At 45.0% G+C, this 12,766-nt stretch overlaps 1 protein-coding gene across 5 annotated transcripts in view; it reads right to left on the reverse strand.

Moving 5' to 3' along the window:
- Positions 1–256: 256 nt before the first annotated feature.
- The window catches only part of rapgef4a (Rap guanine nucleotide exchange factor 4a), a 389,151-nt gene continuing 376,641 nt past the window's right edge, over positions 257–12,766 (reverse strand). For all 5 annotated transcript variants that reach the window (XM_085986188.1, XM_085986187.1, XM_085986186.1 and 2 more), the window contains 5 exons: positions 12,352–12,402; positions 10,986–11,073; positions 10,654–10,718; positions 3,795–3,849; positions 257–1,781 (listed from right to left, as the gene is read on the reverse strand). In XM_085986188.1, coding sequence (XP_085842314.1) covers positions 1,654–1,781; positions 3,795–3,849; positions 10,654–10,718; positions 10,986–11,073; positions 12,352–12,402 — 387 coding nt within the window. In that variant the 3' untranslated portion in view covers positions 257–1,653. The remainder of the gene's footprint in view (positions 1,782–3,794; positions 3,850–10,653; positions 10,719–10,985; positions 11,074–12,351; positions 12,403–12,766) is intronic.

Consider the following 12,766-nt stretch of genomic DNA (forward strand, 5'->3'; position numbering starts at 1 on the left):
GTGCAAAAGAGGCAAAGACCCCACATTACAACTCTTTGCCCCATTTTTCTCTGCATTGTTGAAATACAGTGCATCCAGGACAGGAAAATCAGCCCTATTGTATACTAGATAATAGAATTCAATTGAATTAACATTTTAATCTATGTTGATGAATGGAAGGGCAACTGCTTAATACCAGTTTACATGAAAACCAGATATAGCAGCTACATTTTGTAGAAACAGCTTAGCTTTTATTTACTTGGGGCAACACAGCATACTCTGTACAATGCAACTCTTGCTTTATTCGTGCTAACATTAGAGACATTTAATTACTGTATATTTAATGACGTTATTTTTAGACAATGAATACAAGGGAGTGAAAACTTCAACTCTCTATAGCAAAAATGCAATGTAATATAATAGGTTGCAGACCAACCTTTAAACATACATTAAATTATTAAAATGAAATAAATAAAATAAGCAATACTTTTGGCACAGTATCCATTATAGAACTGTCATTGACAAATGCATTACGCAAGCATGTGTTTTTGTTTACTATTTACACTTGCTTAATAGTGCTAAAACAAATAATCAACATTCTGGGTTTCCCACAGATTTCTGAAGCAGTGTGTGGTGCTGTCACAACAACATGATATTTAGTAACATTTTCAGGTGCCTGGGGACATGGTTCCCTGGGGATGGGGGGAGAAAGTGATTGAAATTTCAGAAAATAAATCTGGTACGTTTTGGGCACATATATTGCAGCTTCTAAATTAAATTTTGCTTATTTGAAATTCATTCTTAAAAAAAAAGTACAAGTTACAAAACATTCTATGAAGAATAAAAGTCTGGTGTCAGTGGGGCACTCAAGATTAGTTAGCTGTGTTTAATTAAAGTAGTGTGGTACTGACAAGAACAGCAGGCTCCTGCACCATGCCGTTGGGAGCTGCATAGAGCAACTAACATTTTGAATGAAGTGCCTTCTAAGCAAACAGAAAATGCCTATATTCAGTCACAATTAAAATTCATGTAGATGAAAGGACTAAAGCTTACTGAGAATATTGAAAACAAAAAAAAAAGTTGCATGAATTGCTGGAATACTTCATCAATTTTACCTTGTGCAGTTTGTGCTATTTTCCCAGTTTAAGTTTAATGTGGAAAGTTTAGAAATACTTTTTAGAAGCATCAATCAGTAAAAATATCAAACATTTTGTGCCCTTACCACCTTAAAACAAAAGAATCTGCTTATAGGATCTTAACAAATGTAAATTGTTTCCTCTATTAGAGGACCATCTCATCAGTGTGCTTAAGTACATATAGGGTAACTCTGGCACAAATTCTTCTGCATTGTACGCATAAGAATTTGGAAAATAGAAAACCCTACTTTCTTCTCTCAATCACCCAATACTTAATAAGGTGTAGAGGATATTGTGGTCTTTGTGAAACACAGTATGAATTTCAAAATCCTGGAAGAGGCAGTTATAGTAGCTGTAACAGGGGCTAAAGTTGATTCCAATTCAGAATGGTCTTCCTTCCTCTGGAACAAAGGCAGTTAAACTACTGCTCAGTTTCAAAATAATTATTGTTAATACTATAAACCACAGAATGCCCATTGTGCTGAAATACAATAAATATTTTCTTTTATGGCAGTGCAATAGTGGAAAATAACTGTTATTAGGATCGGCGTGGCTCCAATCTGTGAGACAGTTGTAATAAAGTCCTCTGATTGTCGATTACATTAAGCTGTCGCACATATGCACGCACATCCTGATGGTTCTTGTTTGCGAGTGATGAATCTGGATCTGATGAGAGAGAAATATTGTTAGCTGAAAGAATTACAAAACAAATTTAGATTTGAGCAATGACAGAAAACGCTGGAAATACTCAGCAGGCCAGGCAGCATCCGTGGAGAGAGAAACAGAGTTAACGTTTCAGGTCAAAGACCTTTCGTCAGAACTGGCCTTTAAACATACATTAGATTTGAGCAGACGGTGTAAACAAATTCAAGGAGAAGCAGGTTAGCTTTTTTATGAATGATGTGATTGAGGGGTATAAGAGAGTACAATATGATAATTTTAAACTTGGGACTGGCTGGATGGACAGCAATAGGCTTTTCCAGTCCCGTCTATTCCTGTGATCTAGAAGATATTGAGCTAAGATTTTTGATCCCTTTTACTATGTACTTGTACTATTAGCAGCACACACACATTATATTTGCTTCTCTTCGAGTGGCTGATGCAGTATTTCCATGCCACAGTGAAGGAGATGAATACATTAGAATGCCACTCATCTACTGGGGGTGATTTTCAGCTGCCTACCATCCCATTCATGCTGAAAAATGGAGCGGTCGGCAGAAAATCTATTTCAAAAAAGTACTGCTCACTGGCTGCCTGAGGCCACCCCACTCAATTTTCAAGATCACCTCAAAATGGTTGGCCAGCACTCCCACCCGGAACAGGCGGGAGCCTTATTAAAATATTTAAATCGGGGTCCGATGCTGTTTGTTCCTGATGCAATTTTGGTTTTCCTATCTGCTAATGATTGCTTAGTGGCCCTCCCTCATTTAAGTGCTTACTCCATTAAGAGCTTGGCTCCATGGAGTGGCGCCAGATCCTCCACCCGCCACACCACCTCCGATCGGCGAGCTGCTTGTCAGTGCTTGTTGAGCAATGACAGCTTGCCAAAAGTATTCAAATGAGGCCCCAACCATAAAAATGGTTTGGGGCTCTTGCTAGTGCCATTGGGCGGGCGGTCCGATTGCTCTGCTTACCACCCACCCGATGTGTATCCAAACTGAAAATCGCCCGAGCACCAGGGTTAACATTTTTGACAGGGCATTAAGAACCCCCTCAGAGATGATACAGTTGAAGCAGAATGTTGCCATTCTTCAATTCCTGTGCAAAAGAAAGAAAGGCAGGCCAGTGGGACAGAAATTCAAAATGCCATTTTAGAGGATTTTGTTTCTTTCTCTGTTTTGCTCTAATTTGTTATAATGGTAGGAAAAAAGTAAAGAAAAGGAAATTGCCTCAAACATTAATGGTGCATGAGGCCAATTCTCCAGTGCACCCCTAAGCCCCCAGAAAAAAACACCAAGCTAGATAAAAGTATACTGCAAAACATTTAAATAAGAAGCTGAATATTTTAATAGAAATGCTAAAACTCATTAATTCATAACTGGGCCAAAACATATTTTATTTAGAACACTTAGAAAATTGGAGAAATGCAGGATTCCCAACTTGGTATAGCTCACACGAGTCATTAGGCCACACTAATGATATAGTGAAAGGGATAAAGCATTTATTTGCCGAATCATAGATGAGAATTCAATGGAAAGATAGCAAGATTGTAAGGCACCTATCATCAACATGATAATCTTTTGTATGTATAGACTGGATTAACGAGTTAATCTCAAGTTCAAAGTAGAAATCAGCCAAAGTTTTTTGTGCTGGTCCACTTGGGTTTATTTGTCCCTGCTGAGTTGTATGATTCTTCCTGCTCTTTTACTGTGAAATTAACTTCTAAAGTCCCTAAGGAACTTAGCAACAGTAGCCTGTCCTCTTCACAAAATGCATTCTGGATCCATTGATGCATCTGTAGATTAAGTTTATTGGCCACCACCAACTTGAACGTAAACAGTTTCAGCAACATTTCTATATATCGTTAATATGATTGTGACGAGTTTGGATCTATTCACTTCTAGATTGCCCAGAGAATCCTCTGACACAAGTTCAAGTAGGAGTGACAAATCAGAGAGCAGGGATATTAAGCTCAGAGAAACCTGGCATTCAGTTCATATTCACATATTACTGACTTACTGAAAGGCTGACTTCTGCAGTGTCTGGCTGTCCTTACTGTGTTGCCAATCATATGCTGAAACAAAAATAAAAAAGTAAGTCAACCGAACTACTAAAACATAAAAATCTTATTAAAAATCAAGTCAGTGGGCCTATTGATGCTCATCCCTTAAAACAATGAAAACAAATTTGTTTTGGAATTCATGTGTGCTTGACATTGGTATGAATCCTATACTTAACATCTTTCCAAATTTAGACTGCCAAATATATATCAAGTGTGAGATAATGTGCTTGTGGTAAACCACTGTTTGTATTCCTGTTTGTCCTGTTTGTATTCCACTGTGTACATGCCTGGACATGCCTCAGCTGACTCCTCCCACAGGTCCAAGTATAAAGGTGACTGCTCCCCAGCCCTTAGTATCATGGACCGGTCGACCACGTGAGGCAGACCTCCATTCTGTTGTTAATAAAAGCCTTTAGTTACTCTTCTAACTCTCAGTCTTTTATGAGTAATTGATAGCGCATCAATTTTATTAACAACATTTTTATAATGGAGAAGATCCTCACACCAGCATGCCTGGACTTAGATCATCGGGAGGCGGACTCATCCACCAACTGGCTTAAGTGTTTCGAAAAATTCCTGACCGCCTCCGAAGCAATCAAATCGGACGAGGACAAACTGGATGTCCTGACCTCCAAAGTGAACCACCGAGTGTACTCGGTCATCCAAGACGCGACCTCGTACGCGGACGCTATCAAGCTCCTCAAGGACCAGTACACGCGCCCAGTGAACGAAGTGTACGCCAGGCACCTCCTGGGGAGTCGTAAACAACAACCTGGGGAATCGACCGTGGAATACCTTCAGGCACTGTCTGTGCTTGGCCGGGCCTGTGGTTGTAAGGATGTAAAGGCCGCCGTGTACACAGAGGAACTTATCCGAGACGCTTTTGTAGCGGGCCACAGATCCAATTACACCCGACAGCGACTGTTGGAGCAGAGTAACCTCGACCTCAACAAGGCCTCTGAACTCGCACTATCGTTGGATGCAGCCTACCAGGGCATGGATGCCTACTCCTCTGCACCGTGGACGCCGCGGGGAATGACAGCCTGGGACACGGTAGGACCGCCTCATAGCGCCGTGCCACCCCAGCCACACCCCAACAACGGCCCAACTACCGCAGCAGTGTCCCAAGGCCAGACAGCAGTGCCCCAAGGCCAGAAATGCTACTTCTGTGGCCAGGCAAAACACCCCAGAGCGCGCTGCCCGGCGAAAAACGCGATCTGCTCGGGCTGCGGGAAGAAGGGACACTACGCTAGCGTCTGCAGGGCCAAAGCCACCCCGAACCCCAGCAGCGCCGCGTGTGGGCCATGCGGGCCGCCATCTTGGACCTCCCCGGCCATGTGCGAATCACCGGTACAGCAGCCATTTTGGACGCCTCCAGCCACATGGGGATCATGGACGCCGCCATCTTGGACGACAGCCGGGACGCAGCAGGCCCCCGACACCGCCTCATCTGATACCCGCAGCGACACACCGACCCCTACGCTGGCATCCGTTACACTGGACCAAGCGAGACCGCACCAACTGGCCAGTTCCACAATGGACATTAAGGTAAATGGTCACGATACAATCTGCCTTTTTGACTCTGGGAGCACGGAGAGCTTCATCCACCCCGACACGGTGCGGCGTTGCTCTCTCCCAGTCCTGCCTGCGCAACAGCGGATTTCTATGGCCTCCGAGTCCCAGTCGGCGGACATCGGCGGCTACTGCGTGGTGACACTCGTAGTAGACGGGACCGTGTACGATCATTTTAAACCTCTGGTCCTGCCCGACCTCTGCGCTGCCGTCCTGCTGGGGTTAGATTTTCAGTGCCACCTTAAAAGTGTTACGATGGCGTACGGTGGACCCCTACCCCCACTCACAGTCCGCAGCCAGCAGCTTCCAAACTGCCCGCCGCGCACCAGGTGCAACCTCTCCACACTCAGAGTCACCCCCCCCCAACTGTTTGCTAACCTCACCCCCGACTGTAAGCCCATCGCCACAAAGAGCAGGCGATACAGTGCCGGGGACAGGGTTTTCATTAAAACCGAAGTGGAGCGGCTCCTGAAAGAAGGGATTATTGAGGGCAGCACCAGCCCCTGGCGAGCCCAGGTTGCGGTCGTTAAGACCGGCGAGAAGCAGCGCCTGGTCATCGACTACAGCCAGACAATAAATCGCTACACCCTGCTGGACGCCTACCCACTCCCCCGTATAGCTGATATGGTCAACCAGATCGCGCAGTACCGCGTCTTCTCGACCATTGACCTGAAATCAGCGTACCACCAGCTCCCCATCCGCCCTGAGGACCGCCAGTACACTGCCTTTGAGGCAAACGGCCGCCTCTATCACTTCCTTAGGGTTCCCTTTGGCGTCACCAACGGGGTCTCCGTCTTCCAAAGGGAGATGGACCGGATGGTAGATCAAAATGCGTTGCAGGCCACTTTCCCATATCTGGACAATGTGACCATCTGCGGCCGTGACTTGCAGGACCATGACGCAAACCTCGAAAAATTCCTCCGCACCGCCCAATTCCTAAACCTGACATATAACAAGGAGAAGTGCATATTCCGCACAAACCGCCTCGCCATCCTTGGCTGTGTTGTGGAACACGGAGTCATCGGCCCCGACCTCGACCGGATGCGTCCCCTTATGGAACTTCCACTGCCCCACTGCCTCAAGGCCCTGAAGAGGTGCCTAGGGTTTTTCTCCTATTACGCCCAGTGGGTCCCCTACTATGCGGACAAGGCCCGTCCGCTGATCAAGTCCACCTCTTTTCCCTTGACGGCAGAGGCCCGCTTAGCCTTCCACCGTATCAAGGAGGACATTGCCAAAGCCACCATGCACGCAGTGGACGAATCCATCCCCTTCCAGGTGGAAAGCGACGCGTCTGACTTTGCCCTGGCCGCTACCCTCAATCAGGCGGGGAGACCCGTGGCCTTCTTTTCACGAACCCTCCAAGGCCCGGAGACCAGACACTCCGCTGTTGAGAAGGCGGCCCAGGCGATTGTGGAGGCTGTGCGTCATTGGAGGCACTACCTGGCCGGAAAACGATTTACCCTGCTCACTGACCAGCGTTCAGTTGCTTTTATGTTTAACAACAAGCAGAGGGGCAAAATCAAAAATGACAAGATCTTGAGGTGGAGAATCGAACTTTCCACCTACAACTACGAGATCTTGTACCGGCCCGGGAAGCTAAATGAACCCCCGGATGCGCTATCGCGTGGCACCTGCGCCAGCGCGCAGATCGATAGACTGCGGGCCCTCCACAATGACCTCTGCCACCCGGGGGTCACCAGGTTCTTCCACTTCATCAAGGCCCGCAACCTGCCTTACTCTATTGAGGAGGTCAGGACCATGACCAGGAACTGCCAAGTCTGCGCTGAGTGCAAACCGCACTTTTATAGACCAGACAGGGCCCACCTGATAAAAGCCACTCGCCCCTTCGAGCGCCTGAGCGTCGATTTTAAAGGGCCTCTCCCCTCCTCCGACCGCAATGTGTACTTCCTCAATATTATTGATGAGTACTCCCGTTTCCCGTTCGCCTTCCCCTGCCCGGACATGACCAGTGCCACGGTCATTAAATGTCTGAACAACCTCTTCACCCTGTTCGGCTTCCCCAGCTATATCCATAGCGACCGGGGCTCATCGTTTATGAGCGACGAACTCCGTCAGTACCTGCTAACTAGGGGTATTGCCACAAGCAGGACCACCAGTTACAACCCCCGGGGGAACGGACAGGTGGAAAGAGAAAATGCGACAGTTTGGAAGGCCGTCCTGCTAGCCTTAAAGTCTAGGGGCCTTCCAACCTCCCGCTGGCAGGATGTGCTCCCCGATGCGCTCCACTCTATTCGGTCACTGCTCTGCACTGCCACTAACGCCACCCCTCATGAGAAAATGTTTGTCTTCCCAAGGAAGTCCACATCGGGGACATCGCTACCGCCATGGCTGACGTCCCCAGGGCCGGTCCTACTGAGAAGACACGTGAGGACCCATAAAACGGACCCCCTGGTCGAGAGGGTCGACCTCCTCCACGCCAACCCCCAGTATGCTTACATCGCATACCCGGACGGGCGGGAGGACACAGTCTCCATAAGAGACCTTGCACCCTCGGGGGCCGCAGTAACCCACTACCCACTACCACCCCCCCCCACGATCCGATATCGAGCCCCAGCAGACGGCAGGCCTGGGCCCCGCGACCCGCTCGACATCTACGAGGACGACACGCCTGTGCCACAGCCTACGCTGGACTCGACGCCGGAAACTTCACTACCCCTGCCGTCGCCACGCAGATCACAGCGGCAGACAAGACCTCCGGAGAGACTCCAATACACTAACTTTTAATACACTTCACCCCGCCGGACTCAATTTTAAACAAGGGGTGAATGTGGTAAACCACTGTTTGTATTCCTGTTTGTCCTGTTTGTATTCCACTGTGTACATGCCTGGACATGCCTCGGCTGACTCCTCCCACAGGTCCAAGTATAAAGGTGACTGCTCCCCAGCCCTTAGTATCATGGACCGGTCGACCACGCGAGGCAGACCTCCATTCTGTTGTTAATAAAAGCCTTTAGTTACTCTTCTAACTCTCAGTCTTTTATGAGTAATTGATAGCGCATCAGTGCTGTAATTCAGAAATACCATGATATAAAGTGAGCTCCGGCATAGAGTGAAACAGGCTGCAATTTATGGAAACTATCGGCTAGAAATTTGATTGCCCCCGAAAACAGGCGCAGGGATCACCCCACACCTGTTCAAAGTGATTAACATGACTGTGACATGCAGCCCAGCACTGTACGCACTGCTGAGTGGCTGCATGCTTAGCAGGGGGCCCAATTTGTGCGAGGCTAGTACCAATTAAAGCTAGCCTGCACTTTCAAAGGCAGTCTGCACCTCTTAAAGGGGAGGTGCATTCTGGCTGCAGCAGGTGATTCAACTGGCTGGGGAACAGAATCTGAGCAGGAAATACAATGGGGATTTGGGCTTGTGTTCAGTGGAACCTTAGTTGAATGAAGCAATTCACTGACAGCTTGGCCAGAGATGGGATGTGCTGATTGCCTCCCCCCTTCCCCCTCCTCTGCGAGCAGCTTGTCCTCTTCTTTGTTGCCTCTGCTCCATCTCCCTATCATGCTGCAGGCCAAGGGGGATAGAATACAGCACCCATGACTGGGAGGAAGTGGTCTGACCAGAACCCTTGAAGTCAGAACCAAGGCCTTCTGCACTTGCAGCACCACTCCCTCTCACCTCACTAACTTTGAACAACTCTGGAAAGCACCACACACTTCTACAAACTTACACAGATCTAGTAGAAATCTTCGACATACTTGGATATGCAACAGTCTATTCCTTCATCCAAGTCATTAATATATAGATGCACTGCAGCAACTCGCCAAGGCTTCTTCGACAGCACCTCCCAAACCTGTGAACTCTACCACCTAGAAGGACAAGGGCAACAGGCGCATGGGAACACCATCACCTCAAAGTTCCCCTTCAAGTCACACACCATCCTGACTTGGAAATATATCACCATTCCTTCATCGTCACTGGATCAAAATCCTGAAACTCCCTCCCAAACAGCACCATGGGAGTACTTTCACTACAAGGACTGCAGCAGTTCAAGGCAGCGGCTCACCACCACCTTCTCAAGGGTAATTAGGGATGGGCAATAAATTCTATCCTTCCAACGACACCCACATCCCAGGAACGAATAAAAAAAACAACTAACCTGAAAGTGGTTGATGATCCCTTTAAATAGTGCTGGTGAGGGGCCCTTGCAGCTGTTGAACGCATGTTCAGCTGTGCGAGGTTAAGCTTCATCGTTAGGACGAAAATGGTAGCGTGTCAAATCAGCGTTGCGCGCTGATTGACATCACTATCTGCCTACTCTGCATACTTCCAGCACGCACTCGTAATGCCCGACCTACGGCCCTCTCCAAAATGATGTCCGGTGCGGCCCGCTCCAGAAGTGTGCGTGCACAACGTGGACGCCATTTGACACAAAATGGCACCTGTAGCGCCAAAAAATCTGGCACTACAGAGCCGAATTTCTAGCCCGGAGGGAAAATTCACAACCTTAAATGCTGAATTTTATCTACATTGAAAAATATGGACAATTCTCTGAAAATTGGTAATAGGGTGTTGTGTCCGTCAGTAGTAAGACACAAGACTGCAGGAGAACGGTACAACAGGTGTTTACTCAACGTGGCTCACTCTGGAACTGAACTGTACAGATTACTACTCAGTGCTATATACAGGTGTGGGTACTGCCGGTACTACAGTATACATGAGCTGTAAAAAGTAGTTCCCCCCTTACATAGGGAGTATAACAAAGTGAGTTCAGATTTCTTTCCAATAGACATTGCATATGTACATCTAACTTGATCAACAAGTCTTGGAACTGATTTCTCACTTAACTCATTACATAGAATTCTATAGAATATACAACACAGAGACAGGCCATTCAGTTCATCTGGCCTATGCCAGTGTTTAAGCTCCACACGAGCCTCCTCCCATCCCTCTTCCTGTAACCCTATAAGCATAACCTTCTAATTTCAGCTGTTAATGTTGCCTGTAAAGTTATCTACAGCGGAAGGTAAAAGCAAATACAATTAATATATAAGCTACAATATTAGAAACTGAACAGCTTTGATGCTTTCCATTTAAAGAATGAAAGAACATATTATCACTATGTTTTCTAAATAATGTTAAAGCTGAAACACTAAAAACTGCAGCAAAAAATAATGCTACCACAATCTCCGAAAGGGTGAAAACAGATCAATAATTCAAGTGAAGGTGGAAATTCCTCTCTATGCTCCCCCTAAAACCACATGTTTTGAAGCTTACCATTTTTTCAAAATTGACAAGACCTTCAACGTATGTTTTGTTGCCTTCGTGGGTAAATGTCATGTCTGTAAAGAAAGAGGCAATCAGCAAACAATTTCTTCCAATTGCAAAAGACCTCAAGCTGGCATTACATTCTTCACACATTCCTGAACTGATTAATTTAATTAGGTAACATGACTTAACCAGCTTTAGCTAAGTATTATAATTACTGCTTGTTCTTATTTAACTGTTTTGGATGAAGTTATTAAAGCAATAAAAACAATCCACGGTTAGCAGCTTGATAAATGACATTTGCAATGCAATGCACGAGGAAGAAAGTATGATTGAATTACCTTTTATAAGTAAAGGCATGAAGGGAATGATTGGTGGCTCCAGTTTAGCTACTGAAAGTCTGTATGCCCTATGGTTCCTGGAAGGATCCTACACAGAATTGTTTAGTATTTAATATTCATTCAATAATTAATTCAGTGCAGCAGAAATGCTAAGCAGGTTTGTGCTAAGTGAAATACAACTGCTTACATAAGTACGGAGCAAGTATTGTAGTTTTTAACAAAGGAGAATTTTAGAAATAATGACATCCAGGATGTAGAAAAAACACAAGATATACTATTCCTTCAAAAAAGCCTTTACTTCTTGAACAAATTAAATTTGTATATGTATTTTTGCTGTACAGTTTTTAATGAGCCTGATTAAAAACACCATTAGTAATAAAGTTATATGTATACTAAAGGGCCATTAAAATTGGTTCAAGCCCCACTTCAGGACTTGAGGACATAATCTAGGCTGCCACCTACGTATAATGCTGAGTGCTGAGCATTATCATAGATGACAACTTTTGGATAAGACAATAAACTAACGCTCCATCTGCCTGTTCAGATGGACGTGAACGATCCCATAATAATATTTGAAAAAGAACAGAAAGTTCTGTGCCTTGTCAACATTCAGCCTTCAACCGACACCACCAACACAGATTATGTGCGCTCATATTAACTGCTGTATTTGCCTACAAAACAGTTCAAAAGTAATCCATTGGCTGTGAAGCACTTTGAGGTGTCCTGAGGATATGAAAAGTGCTATTCAATTATACTCCACTTACTTTCTTGTTACAGATTTTGGGCTGTTTTCAGGGGTTTTTTTAGCATCAAAAACCAGGAAACAAACAAGAGAAAAATTGGATCCCAAACCAGAAGAAAAATCAGGAAATATCAGGTTCAATTTTGGAACTTCACTATATCACACGCTAATACCAGATAAAACAACATACCCCAAAAAATTACGTATACTGATGAAATAACACTCACCAATACACCCACATAATAAAACACTCATAGCCCAATGCATAACTCTAAATACACCTTAAGAAAAATTTCCAAGATACACACACATCACATCAGTGACATGATTATGCACAGTGTGCTGCACGTGATGTGCGTCACACACAATATGTATAGCACATGTATGATGTCATAAATGCGATGCACGTGCATCTTGGGACCAGATCTGCAGCCTAAAATGCAGTGAGAATTTGGGGTGGCAGGGGGTTTATTGTAAAATTGGGAGAGAATTGTTTGTTTAGCAATCTACAACCCAAAATAATCGGGACATTTATCGTGGAAATCAACAAAACCCGAATATAATGATTGTTATGTATCTTTATTAATACTTTTTAAATGACTGTAAAAGTTAAAGCATACGCACCATCAAGCTTTCAAATTCTGAATAGATTTTCTTGAATTTACTTGGAAGTTTCTGTAAAGATAGGGATGAGATTTTACATTTTGTATTACAAATGCAGATGTGAAAACACCAAGGATATGTCATGGGCAGCAGTATAATTTGGTAAAATTTAAACATAGACTTGCTGAATAATTCCCAAATGTATTATGGTCTGCTTCTTGAGTGAAGTTATTTATCTCAATCCACTGATGGTTATGATGCATTTAATTATTGCACCTGAAGTATATTCTTACGTTGCCTTGACTACAAAGATTTCCTAACCCTCCATCCTTTCCTTTGGCGACAACAAATCCCTCATGCCATGGAGCTGCTACGGTGCATGGAGCTGCTCTTTTTATGATATTAATTAATAAGTATGTTCCATTGTTGGATATTT

The sequence above is a fragment of the Somniosus microcephalus genome, chromosome 4 (genome assembly GCF_052327205.1).
Source record: "Somniosus microcephalus isolate GS21.2 chromosome 4, FLI_Smic_1.0, whole genome shotgun sequence".
Classification (NCBI taxonomy): Eukaryota; Metazoa; Chordata; class Chondrichthyes; order Squaliformes; family Somniosidae; genus Somniosus; species Somniosus microcephalus.